The following is an 18,647-nucleotide window of genomic DNA, read 5'->3' as shown; positions in this document are numbered from 1 at the left end:
AAACCAGCTGTGAGCATGGTCACATAAATAAAAACATGACCATTGTGTGATCAGTTGTTTTACACGCAAGTCTACACAAGAATCAGAATTAATAAATTTGTAATCACAATTTATTCAGCTCATCCTCCAGACAAACTGAATCCAGACAGAAAAGGGAAAAAGAATAATTGGGGAAGTAGTAATATTTTCTTGCTGATACCTGCAAATGGTGTGGGTGAGGAAATGTAGATTTGAATCCAAAGGGAGCAAGTTCCCAAAACTGGGCGTGAGAGGGGTGTGTCGGTATTCATGTAGGGAGGGGTGTGTCGGTATTCATGTAGGGGGAGCACAATTGTGTAATCTTGTGGTACAACCAAGTCCTGGGTAGGTTTCCACACTGTGTGTAGTTCCAGTTGGGATACCCTGATTCATTAAACTCCTAGGTGAGAAGTTCTGAACTGGCTCTCCATCTTAATTCACCCAGTCCCTATGTTAGTCAGATGACTGAAAAAAGGATCACATCCTTTATGGATAGCTTTCTCCAAAATCAAATGAGTTTGTTTTAAAAGGTACCAGTTTAACTTGAATTTGGTGGGTTTTAAAGAAAAGAGTGAGTTTATTTATTACTAAATACCAGAAAAATTAATAATGTGCACACATACACACAGATTGGGAATAAGAAAATAGTCCAAAAGAAAGGTAAAAGTTACAATAAAATGCTGTAATACACTATAATCTAAGCAATTTAAGAAGAGTAGATTATAGAATCATGAAATGATAGAATCCATACAGTGTGGAAGCAGGCCAATTGGCCCATCAGATCCACACTGATCCTCTAAAGAATATCCCACCTCGACCTATCCCTGCAACTCTGCATTAGATAGAAGAACATTGTGGCTGTTACAGTAGATGCTACCGGTAACATTCAGGCTGGTAGTAAAACAGTTGGTTTCAAGATGCCTGGCTTTGCATGTTGATTGAAATCTTAAGTCCTAGTTACTGATCAGTGGCTGACTGGCACTACTCAGAGTGTTAGAGAGTTTTTTTCCCTTTCTTTACCTGTAGTACAGGGATGTTAAATGGCTGTTTTCAAAACCATGACCTTTCCAGCACACTATTTCACACAGTAGAACATTAGGTACTAACACACAGACTATTGTTCAACTCACTTTTGATACTGTGTGAAGGTAAAACACAAACATGTCTACAGCTGATGGCCTTCTTCCAATAAAGTATTGGGTAGTCAGCCTCTTGTTTTCTCTACCTTACTGGACTTTCCATTTGAAGATTTTTTGACAGTTTACAGGTATAACATTCCAGAGTTTCTCACCAAGCAGCCACTGAATTTACTACAGTAATCTTTTGCTAACATGTCCCACTCTTGAAAAACAATTTCTGCAATTACAAGTTCACTACACCTATAGCTGACTGGAGATTTGATTTGTGATCCTGACAATATGGACTATGAGGAAAGACTCATGCTCCTCCTGATTCACAAGGAAAACCTTTACTCCAAGGCCACAGTTATATGTGTAAAACAGGTTCAAACTGAGACATCCGGTTCTTAAATGGCAAATCCTCACCTGGATGCATGCTAGCAAATTGCCATCTTTCCATCCAAGTTGTGCAACATATAGTAGTCTGGATCACCCTACGCAGGGGATGACAGCCTTTGTACCAGTACCTGTCCCTCTAAGTTGTGCAAAGCATACAGTTACAACACTAACATTGACCTGACCATGTGGAAAATTGCCCAGGTATGTTTCATACACAAAAATCAGGACAAATCCCAACTGGATATTACCGTCCATCAGCCTACTCTCAATCACCAGCAAAGTGATGGAAGGTATCATCAACAATGCTATCAAGCAGCACCTGCTCAGCAATAACCTGCTCAGCAATAACCTGCTCAGTAATAACCTGCTCAGCAATAACCTGCTCAGCAATAACCTGCTCAGTAATAACCTGCTCAGCAATAACCTGCTCAGCAATAACCTGCTCAGTAATAACCTGCTCAGCAATAACCTGCTCAGCAATAACCTGCTCAGTAATAACCTGCTCAGTAATAACCTGCTCAGCAATAACCTGCTCAGCGATAACCTGCTCAGCGATAACCTGCTCAGTAATAACCTGCTCAGCAATAACCTGCTCAGTAATAACCTGCTCAGCAATAACCTGCTCAGCAATAACCTGCTCAGTAATAACCTGCTCAGTAATAACCTGCTCAGCAATAACCTGCTCAGCAATAACCTGCTCAGTAATAACCTGCTCAGCAATAACCTGCTCAGCAATAACCTGCTCAGTAATAACCTGCTCAGCAATAACCTGCTCAGTAATAACCTGCTCAGCAATAACCTGCTCAGCAATAACCTGCTCAGTGATGCCACTCAGCTCCTGATCTTATTACAGCCTTGGTTCAAAAAATGGACAATGAGCTAATTTCCAGAGGTGGGGAATTGAAGAACCACTGGACTCAAAACATTAATGTTACATTCGCTCCGTAGATACTGCCGGATCTCCTGAATTTTGCCAGTATTTACTGTTTCTGTTTCAGATTTTCACCATTTGCAGCTCTTTGTTTAACTTGTTATATATTATTGAGATGAGAGTGAGAGTGACAGTCCTTGACATCAAGGTTTCACTTGACAGAGTGTGGCCTCAAGGAGCCCCCAGCAAAACTGGAACCAGGGCAAGCTCTCCCTTGGTTGGAGTCCTAACTCTGACAAATGATGATGTGTATGGTTGTTGGAGGCTAGTCATCTCAGTTTCAGGACATCTCTGCAGGAATTCCTCAGGGTGACATCCTATATCCAACCATCATCAGTTGCTCCATCAATTACCTTCCTGACATCATAAAATAAAAAGTAGGTATGTTCATTGATGATTACAAAATGTTCAGCACCACTTGCAACTTGACACATACTGAAGCAGCAGATGCCCAAATGCAGTAAGACATGGACTATATCCAGGCTTGGGCTAAAAGGGCAAGAAACACTCACAATGCACAAGTGCCAGGCAATGGCTATCTACAACAAGAGACAATTTAACCACCGCACCTTGATACTCAATGGTGTTACCATCACTGAATCCACCCCCCACCCCATCACATTCTCGGGGTTACCATTGACCAGAAACTCAACTGGACTAGCCAACTGAATACTATGGCTACAAAAGTAAGTCAGACGCTAGGAAGCCTACAGTCTGTAACATATCCCTTGACCAACCAAATCCTGTCCACCATCTACAAGGTACAGGTCAAGGCCATGGTGGATACTCCCCACTTGCCTGGATGAGTGCAGCTCCAATAACATGCTAGAAGCTCAGCACCATCCAGGACAAAGCAGCCACCTAGACTGGCACTACATCCACAACCATCTACTCCCACCAGCACCAATGCTCATTGGCAGTAGTGTATACTACCCACAAAATGCACTCTAGAAATTCACCAAAGATCCTTCCAAACCCATGATTACTTCCATCTAGAAGACAAGGGCAGCAGATACATACCATCAACATCACCTGTGAGTTCCCCTCCAAATCACCCAACTTCCTGACTTGGAAATATATTAAATCCTGAAACTCTCTTCTGAACAACATTATAGTGTTCCAACACCAAAGGGACTTCAGAGCCTCAAGAAGGCAGCTCACTACCACCTTTCTCAAAGGAAACATGGATGGGCGATAAATACTGGCCCAGACAGTGACACCTATGTGCCTGAATGAATGGAAAACAAGTGAAGTGCACTCTAAACATAAAAGTGGTGCACAATGCAACAAATCAGGTGTGCAAAATGAAGGGAAATTAGAAGAAAAATTGCTGCAACCTCTCCATTCTCAAGAATGCCAGCCATTTGGAGGTATCTTAGTGACATGCTTAGAATTTTTACTCATTTGACCGGAACCCAGACCAAATGCTACCATCTTAGACACATTGATATTCCACTTAATGATCTCATTGTGCATCATTTAACAGATCTTACACCGCATAAAACAACATTAATGCTGTCACAGAACATCAATGAAATTAACCTAAATGTAATAAATAAGGATGGATGTAAATAATAGCATTCTTAAAGAATAGTCATATGTCCATTGTTTCTAACTTTAGTGTTAACAGAGGGGCGCACATCTTGGAGAAAAGACTGCATGAACAAACATGCATTTACTTTCAGTGCAAGAGACACATTCAAGATATCATTAGGTTTAAATTATGGGGCAGCTGCAAAACACTCAATACTTTATTTTAAAGCAGACATTTCAAGCCACTACATATATAGTATAATCTTACACAAAATAATACATCGTTTCTTACACTCCACAATGAACTAATATTCTTCTTACCGGTGTTTCATGAAGCAAAACAAGTTTTGTCACTCGTAGGTTCATTTGTACGCCAAGACTTTTGTGTTGGAACAGATTGAAGACCTAGAAAAAAACGTTTGTAGCAAAAAAAAAGTGCTTGAAGCAGATGCACCAATATCCAGGGACATTAATCACACTGACAGCTGAAATGCACATTACAACTGGAACCTGACAAAAAAAATGTTGATGAAAATGTCCCAGTAGCTGGATATTGCTTAGGGGAATTTGGATGTCAATGTTTTAAAATTATGCGGGCATTTAGGTTCCACACTGAACCCATGAACAATACCTGGTCTAAGCTTTTTGTTTCAAATTTAACCAACTTTTCTAATCAATTTGGTCTGGGTCTATCCTACGTATTTTTTTCTATATATTATTGGCTCATTGGATATTGTGTCACTGGCAAAGCCAGCAGTAACTGCCAATCCATAATATTCCTTGAGAAAGTGACAATCAACTGTGTTCTCAGTTTGTCTTGGCAAACCCTTTGTGGCACAGTTAGTGTTAGAAAGGGAGCTGAAGAATTTTTCCCAGTGGCAATGAAGGCTTGGTAATTTACTTCAAGTTAAGATTGTGCGCAACTTGGAAGAAAACTTGTGAGTAGCAGTGTTCCCCTGTGCCTGCTATTCTTGACCTTCTACATGGTAGAGATCATAGATTTGGACAGTGCTGTCAAAGACACCTCAATGTCTTGCTCAGTGCACCTTGTAGACAATAACCACTGCAGCCACATTGCGCCAGGGCTGGCAGGAGTGAATGTTTAAGGTGGTGGATAGGATGTCAATCAAGAGAGCTGCATATCCAAAGCTGTATAGATTTTCTTTGTAATTGTCGTTATCCAAACAAATGGACAGTATTCATCACATTCAAAACTCAAGTCTTGTATTGAAAAATTACAAGATATCAGGCAATAAGTCAGACATTTCATTTAGAGTATTGTGCGCAGTTTTGGGCCCCATATCGCAGGAAGGATACACCGGCCCTGGAGAGGGTTCAGAGGAGGTTCACGAGAATAGCCCCAGGAATGAACAGCTTAATGTATTGGGAATGTTTGAGGAATCTGGGTCTATACACGATGGAGTTTAGAAGGATAAGGGGTGGGATCTAATTGAAACTTACAGGATACTGAATGGCTTGGACAGAGGAGATGTTGGGAAGATGTTTCCATTGGTAGGAGAGATGGGGACCCAAGGACACAGCCTTAGGGTAAAGGGAAGACCTTTTAGAACAGAGATAAAGAGAAACCTCTTCAGCCAGAGAATGGTGAATCTGTGGAATTCATTGCTACAGAAGGCTGTGGGGGCCAGGTCATTGAGTATATTTAAGACTGAGATAGCTGAGTTCTTGATTATCAAGAGGATCAAGGGTTGTGAGGAGAAAGCAGGAGAATGGGACTGAGAAACCTGTCAGTCATGATTGAATGGCAGAGCAGACTTGATGGGCTGAATGGCCTAATTTCTCCTCCTATGTCTGATGGTCTTATGGTCTTATATGGTTAACTCCTTCAGCAATACAAATCATTTAAGTTGTTCCTGATGAAGATTTACATTCATCATAAGGTTATTTTTCTCTATCAATTACTGATGGTTCTGATAGATATTTGCAAATGTATGTTCAAAAGGCAACAAAATATAAAAAAGCATGTCAGTCTGGAGTTCCACCCTGCCCCGAAAAATATGACATGTGAACAGCAAGCTGTCTTCATAAAAGGGTTCAGAAACACAGCCAAACATTTTCAAGCTTTGTGATCTCAGGTGACATCCAAGGTCTAATTCCCAGTGGGAATTCTAGTTACAGACAGGCAGTCATTGCAACTCCTCAGAGTTACTGTGTCAGTCCCTAGCAGTGATGCCCAGTTGTAGATGAAGGATGGTCTGGAAGGAGAGCCACCACCCCACTAAAATCCTTCAGACAAAATCTCTGAAGTGGTCAGCGTTGCTGACTCAAATAAGGTCAGTGAGAATAAACCAAAGAACCATGAAAGCTGAAGATCTGAAACAAAAATAAAACAGAAATTGCTAGAGAAATTCAGCAGGTCTGGCAATCTGAAGAAGGGTCACTAGAATGGAAATGTTGACTCAGTTTCTCTCTGTACTCATGCTGCCAGACTTGCTTAGTTTCTACAGCAATTTATGTTTTTCTTTAAAGGTCGTGAGAAGTTGGGGTTGTGGGGGAAGGAGGAAATCTGGGCCACAACAGGATTGTGTCAGAATATATAACCATTCATGTTTTACTGTTTGTTATTAAGTTAGTAATTGTTCAACAATGTTTAGTACAACTACAATTCATTCTCACCATATTCATGACAGTTAAAATGAACCTTCTGACAGCATCAGCTCCATGATAGTTAACCATTGCTGTATCAGCAACAACTAAGGTCTCTACATTATAGTCACGTGATAATTTATATGTGTATCTCCTGCCTCTTCCTCTCTCCATTTGTTTTCTATTTTTGGATTCTCTTTTATCTGTAAAACACAATTGAAAATTTGTTAACAAGATATTAAGACAACTAACGTAATTTTCCCATACTGACTTAGAAACAATTTAAGCAATGATCAACACTAGAATGTCAGCACGTTATAAGAGGCTACAGAACATTAGCCTCTGTGCAAAATTTTCTGTCAGTAGTGTCAGCTACAAATCACCGCAACAAGAGTCAAGTTGATAACAAACGGATGCTAACATCCAGAGTTCATTCGTTTGTAGGCTGAGTTATTCAGCTGTCTTTACTGAGATAAATAACAAAGAGATTTTTTTCCAACTTCCCCAAAGGAACCAAAGTTGCCAGTGGAAAAAATAATACATTGGTTAAATGAAAAAAAAGTAAGCAAATTGCATTGATATAGAGCCTGACATGACCTTGTGATGTCTTAAGTATTTTATGGTGAAAGGGCTTTTCAAGTGTAGTCACTGTTGTAATGTGAGAAAAACTGCAGCCAGTTTGCAAACAGTTTGTTCCCACAAACATAATGACTTGATGATCTGTCCTTGGGACAAATATTTGTCAGCATCGCACAACACCAGGTTATAGTCCAACAGATTTATTTGAAATCACAAGCTTTCAAAGCACCTCCATCTGAGAAAAAATAGTGCAGCTTCAGTTTAACATCTTATTCTGCAGGAATACCCTCTCAATACTGTACTGGAGTTTCAGCCAAGGTGCTAGACTCAAGTTTTTGGAATGAAACTAGAAGACACAAACCCCTAAGTCAGAGATGAGAATGCAACAAATGAGACATGACTGACACTAACATAAGTCTACATTAGACTGTTGCTGGAAAAGCACAGCAGGTCAGGCAGCATCTGAGGAGCAGCCTGACCTGCTGTGCTTTTCCAGCACCACTCTAATCTAGACTCTGGTTTCCAGCATCTGCAGTCATTGTTTTTACCTGACACTAACATAAGAACAACACAATAAATGTAGACCTTGAAGAAAGGCTAGTAATATGTTATGAATTTTGCCATTTATAAGTCAGGCTGTTAGATACAGGAAACCTTTGCTGAGAAACCAATTGATATGTTTATATTACACTAGATCAGTCAATTTGAAGGATCAATGCATTGATTGTTTTAGTTTTCCTCATTTCTTTTCCCACCTTGAAAACGTTGATATGCAAACAGACCTGGAGTACTTGTTCATATATCACTGAAAACTAACATGAGAGTTAGCAAGCATGCTGGCCTTTATTGCAAGAGAATGAGAGTACAGGAGTAAAGATCTCTTGCTGAAATTGTATAAGCCTTTGGTAAGACATTACATGCAGCACATTGTACAGTTTGCACTCCTGACCAAAGGAAGGACGCTTGTCACAAAGGATGTACACCACATACAAGTTTTCTGGGACATCAAGATCATTCTCTGAAGGAAGACTGAGGAGGCTGAGTGTATATTCCCTCCAGTTTAAAACTGTGAAAGGTGGACTTACTGATACATACAAAATTCTTACAGGGCTCAATAGGTTCGATGTAGGATGGATGCTTCTGAGGGTTAAATCGTGTAGAAACCCGGAGATTAAGTCTCAGAAAAAGTGAGGCCATTTAGGGCTGAAATGGAGAGGATTTTCCTCACAGAGGGTGGTAAGGCTTCAGGATTCCATAACCAAGAAGGCTGCAGAAGCTCAGTTCTTTGGTCGATTCACGACAGAGAGTGATAGATCTCCAAATGTGAAAGCTAGCAAGGGATAGGAGGGTAATGCAGGAGTTATCAATGGACGTGGAAGAGTGTGAGGAAATGGCATTAATGTAGAAGATCAGGCATGATCTCGAGACATGGCAGAGTGAGCTAAATGGACCAAATTTTGGGCAGCACAGTGGTTTAGTTGTTAGCACTGCTGACTCACAGCGCCCACGGACTCCATTTCGATTCCAGCCACGGGCGACTGTCTGCATGGAGTTTACACATTCTCCCCGTGTATTCAGGTGTTTCCTCTGAGTGCTGCAGTTTCCTCCCACAATCCAAAGATGTGCAGGTCAGATGAACTGGCCATGCTAAATTGGCCATAGTGTTAGGTGCATTAGTCAGGGGTAAATATAGGGTATGGGAATGGGGCTGGGTGGGTTACTCTTCAGAGGGTTGGGTTGGGCTGAAGGGCCTGTTTCCAAACTGTAGGGAATCTAATTTTTTAAAAATGGCCTACTCTTTCTCCCATTTCCTATGGTCGGTTCCCTAATTAATCAAATTGAGATGTTATCACAGCAGATTGAATCAAATCTACAGCAGTTACGCATTTGGTAACTTACAGGAGATTAATGAGATTCAGGAAACTTTGTCACACAGCAAGCCAGCCACAAACAATACAATCAAGCTGGAAATTGCAACTCCAATGTTTAAATGTACTTTCACGCATCAGCAAGCATTTCCTAAAGCAAACTTTATTTCAAAGAAAAATGCAGCCAGCTCACCTGTAGGCATGAAGTAATTAATTTCTGCCGTTAAATTTCTCAGCGAAAAGTTAAACAAGTTCAAACTGTGTATCATTATAAAGCAACTAGACCTCCAAGTGCTCATGCCAAAGAAGCTTTTATGTTTATTGGCTTGGCTTTACCGTAGAATAATTAAAATCCACAGCAAAATGTCTTTGATCACCTTCACTTTCTCAGACCTAACTCTATAATTGAAAAAGCTAGAAATCAGGGTTTGGGAGAGCAACAGTTCGGAGAGAGTTGGAGTACATACTTTATTCCCCAGTTAATGGATTTCTCTTTCTCTCTGGATTCTACCAGATTTCTCTCTCTAATTAACGTTGTTAAAATACTAAATTCTTTGAAGCTCAACATTCCCATCTGTGCCAAGCAAATGACCATTTTCTAAAGGAATAGTTCAAGAAATGTCAGAGGAATTTACAAAGGGATTATTGTGAAGAACCAGGATGGTTTGAAATTGTATTAGACAGCTTTTAACCAAAAGGGTATTCAATCTTTATTTAAAATGTTTCCCTTTATATTGTAATTTTTCTTTAATGTAGGAGGTTATTATCTAACTTAGGATGATAATAGACCTTAATACGGTAATAATTGCTATAATCACTATCCAAAATTATGTTATTACGCACTGATAAATGTCTTTCAATAACCACTCAGAGATAGTTTATTCTCATGATCTATGACAAAGGCTCCCATTCATATATTTTATAATTATTTGCTAGTTTACTTGTTTGCAAAGAGCGTTGCCAACTATAAATAATTACATTTACAGCATTTTACTTATAATTAGTCATTGCATTGTAGCAGTTAGCTCAGGTCACCATAAGATTGTGAAGTTAAACTTAAGAACAATAGTGGCACAGCTTTTCAAAGCAAGCTAAAAATAATTAAATCAAAGGTCTTTTTATTGATTGATTCTGCTCAAGACACCACATGAGTCATTGAGAGTACACATGGAGCAAAAACACTCATGAAAATGTAAATAAGCTCGAACTAACGTCTACTGTGTTGGTGAAAGGTTATAAGTATAAAGCAAAAGATCAGAAAATGGCAGGTCAATGTCGACATTCAGAACTCTTTCACTTTCCACCTCCTATTGGCACATATAATAAACTAATAAAACATTGCACTTACTTACATAGCCTCAGACCTTGGAAACACTGCAAACTGTACTGGTGTTACTTTTACAGTTAACAAACTCAACTGACCCTTTGGGGGAAGGTGGAGGAAAGACACAAAATAAACAAGTGGCCAGCCCAGTGTCACCATGTTCAGTGCGGACTGGCCCTCATACTGTGGTGAGAGTCCATCAGCCTGGTATCAGCCAGTCCTCAGGCAAGTTGTGGTCTTTAAGTTGCCAATTGAAGGCCCCCAAGGTTGTATTTCAATCTCTGTCATCATAATACGATGCAAAGGCAGAAGGAAAGTGGTCAGTCCACTATTTTCCCAGAGCCAGATAAAAGGTAGGAATGGGAGGCTCACCCTTTTGTGGATTCCCTCTGGTCAGAGGTTCCCATCCATAACATGATCACACTGCTATTGTGGTTTCTCAAACAAGGCCTCTTGCTCCCTTTGCTTCCCCTGCCCTCTCACCTAACTACTAGGATTCCTGATGCTTCTCCAGCCAAATTCCCGGATTTCCCTTGAAGTCAAGTATCTGTGGACCTTCACTAACTGCGATTACTGCTTGCTGCTGGGACTGCAGGGATCACTGGGATCGCTGGTACTCCTGGGAATGCTGGGATTGCTAGGACCATTGGGATCATTGAAATCGCTGGGATAACTGGGATCGCTGGGACTGCTTGGATTGCTGGGACTACTGGCTCTGCTGGAATCACTGAAGTGCCAGCTAATCAGATTGACTGTTCCTGAGAAGTGGAGATCCCACTTTCATAGCACGGACTGAGCCATTCAGCCTTCTGTGTCCATACTAGTTCTCTACAAGAGTAACTCAACTGGAACTATATCCCAACCTTTCACAAGTCCTCCAACTATTTTTTTATTTTCTTTTCAGGCACTTAATTCCTTTAAAAACCATGTATGTATCTGTCTCCATCTTACTCTTGGGCAGAGAATTCAGTTTCAATAATATTTCCACAGAGGGTCTGACTGAGTCTGATGGTCAATATCCCATCCTGCTTTGGGATGATGGTTCAGGATGGGGTGAGGAAGAAAAGTAACAGGATGGAGCTGGAGAATTGGCACACTGGCTGGTCACTGCTTAGTACCTGACCCCTAAAGGCTCCAAAACAAGTCAAGCTCACCACTGAAGTTAGACGACTTGCCAGTGGCACAAAACACACAGCAGCAAGGGGCAAATTCTACTCCAAAAACCCCTAGAAATTCAATCACAGGACAACCAGTCAGAGGACAGTCACCTCTGTACATGCAGATATCCAACTCTCTGGCAGCTGGTCCTCCAATCACAGGCTGGTTCTCTGCCATACTTGCTGCTGATAGGCTCATCAACAATAAAACACTGGGAGAGCAGCTGCCTGTGATTGGATGAGCAGCAAGAAGACATGTGATAGCATTGAGGGGGTGAGAGAAGCCTAGGCACTGCGTTCCCCCAGCATTACTCTCCATACCCAGTGGAAAGGATTTTCCTCATTTCATCTTTGCTTCTTTTGAAGATCATTAGATTCAGTATTTCTCTTATAATTTTGCAAAGACAATTATAAAAGGTTCCTTTTAAAGGTTCCTTCCTTACTCCTGCTTCTCTTATTAAGGTTTTTAACCTCACAAATGACACTCTCCCATCAATTTCATTATTAAAACATTCTCAATGAACCAAACCAATAAAAATCACTTTGATGGAGAAACAGAACAGATGTTAGTGAATTGGCTAACCTCGCAAAACCCAGACAGAGCACACCCATGGTCCATTCCCTGCACCACATTGGTGCTGGACTTTACTCCTCAGTTTCTTGCTCCATGCTAAACCTCCTTTATTCTCAGAAACTTTCAATAGAGTCCAAGCTTATTCCATTTTTCTTGGATGTGTTAAAATCTCAAACAACCTCTCTTATATTTCTCGCCTTCACGTTCCTTTATTCCCTGGTCCTTTTGGTGTTCTTGTACACCAGTCAATGAAGGTAAGCATGCAGGTACAGCAGGTAGTGAAGAAAGCTAATAGCATGCTGGCCTTCATAACAAGAGGGATTGAGTATAGAAGCAAAGAGGTTCTTCTGCAGCTGTACAGGGCCCTGGTGAGACCATACCTGGAGTACTGTGTGCAGTTCTGGTCTCCAAATTTGAGGAATGACATTCTGGCTACTGAGGGAGTGCAGCGTAGGTTCACGAGGTCAATTCCTGGAATGGCGGGACTACTTTACACTGAAAGACTGGAACGACTGGGCTTGTATGCCCTTGAGTTTAGAAGACTGAGAGGGGATCTGATTGAGACATATAAGATTATTAAAGGATTGGACACTCTGGAGGCAGGAAACATGTTTCTGCTGATGGGTGAGTGCCGAACCAGAGGACACAGCTTAAAAATACGGGGTAGACCATTTAGGACAGAGATGAGGAGAAACTTCTTCACCCAGAGAGTGGTGGCTGTGTGGAATGCTCTGCCCCAGAGGGCAGTGGAGGCCCAGTCTCTGGATTCATTTAAGAAAGAGTTGGATAGAGCTCTCAAGGATAGTGGAATCAAGGGTTATGGAGATAAGGCAGGAACAGGATACTGATTAAGGATGATCAGCCATGATCATATTGAATGGTGGTGCAGGCTCGAAGGGCAGAATGGCCTACTCCTGCACCTATTATCTATTGTCTTTTGACAATGTTTCCATGGTGTCAGCAATTCAGGAACATCTAAAAGTAAACGCTCCTTGAGTATCTGTTTATAGGTGTATGCAAAACTTTCAATACCTGTCAGCATTTATCAGTTGGTTAACAGCATTGACTATCTATAATTACATTGAAGCTGCAGCACCAAAACAAATCACTCAACTAACTAATCCACACTAGTCTTTGTAATGAATGCTCTTACAAGTTTTTTCCCAGCCTTACTCAGTGGGACTACTTTTAATGAAATCAGTTTCATATTCTGGAGTTGATTTTGACATTTAAGCAAGGAAGTGGTAGATGCAGGTGTAGTTACAACTTTTAAAAGAGATGTAGGAAAGGTTTACAGAGATATGGGCCAAACATAGGCAATTGGGATTAGTTTAGTTTGAGAAACTTGGTCAGCATATTTAAGTTGGACCAACGTGTCTGTTTCTATGGTGTATGATTCTATGAATCTATGATTCCATCTGTAACAGTGACAAAGTGGTTAGTTGAAACTTGAAAAAAAGGAAAGGACCATTGCATCATCTCTCCGATCTGAGTAACATAACCAAGTAGAATAAATAGGAAACTGACAGTCAGCAATCACCCTCAAACAGTATTACGGCTTTCCCGCACCACTAAGACTCAGCAATATGGCCAGCGTTGGTTTGAAGAAGGATAGCCAGTGAGTGCTCAAAGTAATCAGACTGCTATTTTAGATTTGAATTAATTGGTAAAGTTGTAAACTCTTCCTTCGCTCTGTTCCACGAGCGATAATGGATCAGAAACCCAGACTAGGTACATTTCAAATAAAGCTGAAAAATGTGTTGCTGGAAAAGCGCAGGTCAAGCAGCATCCAAGGAGCAGGAGAGTCAACGTTTCGGACATAAGTCCTTCGTCAGGAATGGTCCTTGGATACTGCCTGACCTGCTGCGCTTTTCCAGCAACACATTTTTCAGCTCTGATCTCCAGCATCTGCAGTCCTCACTTTCTCCACATTTCAAATAAATAAAATCAGCATGAAGTGTTCTTCTAGGTCTTAAACAATGGGAGGTATTATTTTAATTTGGACTTCAGCAGTTCAAGAAGGCAGCTTACGACCATCTTACCAAGTCCAATTAGGGATAAGCAATCAGTTCCAGCCCAGTCAGCAATGCCCATATCCCATGAATCAATTAAAAAGGAGTTTAAATGTATTTGCATCAGCATCCATGCAAGCACACGCACAAAAGGGATTGCAAATGAGGTAGCACTTTTATCAGAAGGACATTATTAAGCTGGAAAGAGTTCAGAAGAGATTTACCAGGATTTTGCTGGGAATGAAGGGTTTGACATATAAGGAGAGGCTGGACAGTTTGGGACGTTTTCACTGGAGCGTAGGAGGTTGAGAGATGATCTTACAGAGATTTAAAAAATCACGAGGGGTACAGAAAAGGTGAATGGCAGAAGCCTTTCCCTGGTATGATGGATTTCAAGACTAGGGGGCACATTTGTAAGGTAAGAGGAGAAAGATTTAAGAAAATGAGGGGCAATTTTTTTTTTTACACAGAGTGGTACGTGTCAGGAAAGAACTTGCTGAGCAAGGTGTGAATGTGGGTACAGTTACAACTTAATAGACATTTGGATAAGTACATGAATAAGAAGTATTTGGAGGGATATGGGCAGGCTGGTGGGACTAGTTTAGTTTAGGATTATGGTCGACATGGACTAGTTGGGCTGCAGGACCTGTTTCCGTGCTGTGTGACCCAATGACTCTATTTAGGTCTTGCAAGTGTATTAATTCACTATTATATTTGAATCTTTTGAGATGGAAACTTGAAGCTTGTGGGCTTGATGATCCCCCATGGCTCATTAATAAAATGGTGGTTGGGAGATTCTAGTGATGGCGTCTCAGTGGCTTGGTGTTTTGCAACAGTAGGTTCCAGGCTTATTCCAGTCAGCATCAGGACAATAAAGTGCTAAATGACCTTCTGGAATAATTCACTGAAAAGACATTAACATGCAGCAGATCTCTCCTGTCGATTTAAAGTTTGTAGCCAAAGTTTGGTTTGAACTCCAGATTGATAGATAATAGCTAACCCAAATTCCTTGCTTGCTGGTGGACTTTAGGGCAAGGTCTTTTTATTTTGCCGTCCTCTCTCAGTCTGTCAAAACTGATTCAGATTGCACTCAAATTATATGTTAATAAATGTTTATTTCACAGCTTAGTTTCTGCCTGGTGACTATAATTTTTTTTCCATTCTTCATACATACATTACCTCACAACTTGAGTATTTACACACAGTAATATTTGAGTTCAACCATTAGCATCTCCTTGTTTTCAAATGGGTTTCTCCCCACACCCTTTCTGTAGAATTCTGCTCTATTTCCAAAAGGTCAGTAAAATCATTGTGTACTAGACTTCAGCAGTGACTATGATAATAACAACCATTAAATCCACAGGAGAGACCTGCTGTAACTCAATGTCTTCTCTGCAAACTGTTCTAATGGTTTGTTTGCATTTTAGAGCTCTGAAACAACAAGGTAACTCCCAGCCTTGTGTAGTTTCCTACATATTGGTCACCAGACCTTTCAACACCACTTTGTTTCAAAACAGATGGACTATTTTTCAGTTTTGGTTTTAAAAGTAAAATATTCATTTGCCAAAGATCCTTCATTACCATTGCATGGTGTAACAGTTGTTGCTCATTAATGTTTAATCTGTCCTATGCTTATGGTCAATTAAATATCTTGTTTACGTCAACACCTTCAATATTTTAGAAGGCTGACCATGTCCCTCTAACTTTTGCTGCCTTACTTGAGAAGGATTTCACTCTTCCACATTGTATATTAACCACCTTCAATATGTATTTTCAAAATAAAGGGTCTCCCATTTACGGCAGAAGTCAGGAGGAATTTTCTCTCTTTGAGGGTCTTTAAATATGTGACATTTTCCATCCAAGAGCAGTGGGACTCAATAAAAATCAGTCAGTTTTGTCCTTGAATGTAATCATTAGTTTGTGAAGGTACAGGCAAGAGACTGGATTCATGCCACAAACAGATCAGCTATGGTCCTTATCAAATGCGAGAGTGAGTTTAAGCAGCCAATAACCTACTCCAATTTTCAAGCTTTTTTATTTATTTTGTTTTTGCTGCAGAACAATGCTGTGTTAGGTGAAGAAAAAAGTTTCTGATTAATAAAGACATTGGACCAATCACTTCACATGACCATATCTATAGAACTGCATTCATAGTGTATCAGCAAAAGTCGAAAGTCTTCAGGGCAGGAACGATGAAGGGCAAAATTTGAAGAGATACAATCTGTTTTTACTTTTGAATTCATTAATAATCTATTTCACCCTTTTTGTGAAATGTTTTGCATCAATGATTCTCCATCAGAACTGACTAATACATCAGCATATACTTTAATAGATCATTTTATAATCCCAGAATGAAAAGTTGCCAGTAGTAACAATTACATTTTTTAAAAAAAGTGACAGTTTATACATTTCTGATTGATATTTAGTCAAGCAAATATTTAAACAAAAATAGCAATATCACTCCTAAACAACAATTAAAAAAATGAACAGATGTAAAAGTTGTGCTCATTAACTTAGAATTACTGTTGGCAATATTAGCAAATAAATCCTTAAGATGTTTAATTATATTACACATTTGACTATTTTAGTTGAGGTGTTAATATATTCAAAATAATTTTGTGCCTACATTATAATAACAAAGAAGTAAATACACTTTGTGTTATCCACTAATATTGTAAACTGTAATTTATAGATGATAAGGCAAGAACTAATACCAACAACAATCAATCTATTGAGGCACTCAGATATAGATTTCATGCCTTTCAAAGGATCCATTCAGAAAAAGGTGTATACCTGTATAAACTCCACACAATGGTTGTGATGCTTGCTTTTCTGCTGATTTTTCATCCATTGACCGTTTTCTCCTGTAGACACGGTGGGCATATCCTGTTACAGCCAAGGTGTGATTCAGAGGTTCAATGAATATAAATTCTTCATTAATCTGAATGAACCCCATCTACAAAATTTAAAAGAAAGAAAAGTTCAAAATCCCCCTGTGTGTATGAGTGCACATTTTCGATATGCTGCATTAATGTCTGATTGGGTAAAAATGCATGTCAGATTCCAGTCATCGCAATGCTGGGACTTCAACTAAAACCCAATCCAGACGAACAGGATAAACATCTCCTTCTTCTTCATGGCAGCTGATATGGATCACAGGTTAAATAAATTTGCATAAGTCTAAATTTGCTTCTCAATGCATATAAGTCTGCAGCATAAAATTGAAATGCCACACTGGAGCAGTAGGAGCTGTTCTTCTCAAGCTTAAATGCAGCAGAACAATGAAATAGAATTGTCCCTTGCACCTGACCCATGTCATACCTGACCCATGTCATACCTGACCCATGTCATACCTGACCCATGTCATACCTACCTGCATTGTTTTGACTTTGTCATGACAAGAGGAAGACTGTTTCATTCTGCAGTTTGTTCATTCCTCACTTTGACAAATAAACTAGCACTTTCTACTTCCCAGGCTGATCACAAATTTCAAGTTGCCCACACACACACCAATCTTCAAAATATTTCCTTCAATTCTCAAAATGTACAGCAAGATTAATGCAACAACTAAATAAACCCGGTACAAATATCATATTTAAATAACTGAATTACAAAGTCATTCCAGTTAATAACATGATGTACAAAATAACATATGGATGTGGAATGGAATCGTCAGTAATGCAGCCTCAAGGTATTTCAAGGTGACTATCCCGGGACACTATTAAAAGATTAATAAGATTTAAAATGGGAAGCTTTCTGTATCACCATAGAAAGAGACCAATAATTACATCAGTTCAGTTACAAAAGAGGTTCATTTTAGAAGTAAAAGACATTTTGTAAACAATGGATAATTTTATTGGAAAAACTAAGTTGTCCCTTCAACAATGTTTAGTAGTATTATCATACTTTATCTGATTTCCACCTTCTGTACATCATGTTCTCTTTCTCATGTTTAATCATGGATTCCCACAACATTCAATATTTGTGTTCCTTGTTACTTCATAGGAAATTTGCTGTTGAAAAAGTTATTGATATTTATCCCAATCATTAAAGTTTCTGGTAGCCCACTGTCAAACATTTCATCTAAGAGGTCAAGCAAAATCAGGAAATTAAACTCTCAGATATGTGAATATATCTATCTAAACATTTGTAAGTGTGAAAGGTGATTCCAATGGATTGTATACTTCACCATCACATCGATTACACGAGCAACAATTAAGAGGCATCACGATAGACACATGAACAGGCTGGAAATAGAGGAATAATAACCATGTGCAGGCAGATGGGATTGGTTTAGAATGGCATGATGGTCTGCACAGACATAGTGGGCCAAAGGGCCTGACCCTGTGCTGTACTGTCCGATATTCTATTCTGTCTTGAGAAGTAATTATTCTGCAATTCCAAACATTACTCCAGAATTAATCTAACTCATGATTCTCTCTGAAGCTAACATATCATCCACATGGAGAAAGCGAGGACTGCAGATGCTGGAGATCAGAGCTGAAAATGTGTTGCTGGAAAAGCGCA

General features: G+C 39.8%; 1 protein-coding gene across 1 annotated transcript in view; it reads right to left on the bottom strand.

The window, feature by feature from the left end:
- Nucleotides 1–18,647, bottom strand: part of LOC140492209 (A disintegrin and metalloproteinase with thrombospondin motifs 19-like) — a 538,786-nt gene that overhangs the window by 490,275 nt on the left and 29,864 nt on the right. The window contains 3 exon segments of the mRNA XM_072591100.1: nucleotides 4,321–4,404; nucleotides 6,637–6,809; nucleotides 16,914–17,076. Of these exon segments, the coding sequence (XP_072447201.1) occupies nucleotides 4,321–4,404; nucleotides 6,637–6,809; nucleotides 16,914–17,076 (420 nt within the window).

Source organism: Chiloscyllium punctatum, chromosome 2, assembly GCF_047496795.1.
Source record: "Chiloscyllium punctatum isolate Juve2018m chromosome 2, sChiPun1.3, whole genome shotgun sequence".
Lineage (NCBI taxonomy): Eukaryota > Metazoa > Chordata > Chondrichthyes > Orectolobiformes > Hemiscylliidae > Chiloscyllium > Chiloscyllium punctatum.
This window is presented reverse-complemented; position numbering and strand designations above follow the sequence as displayed.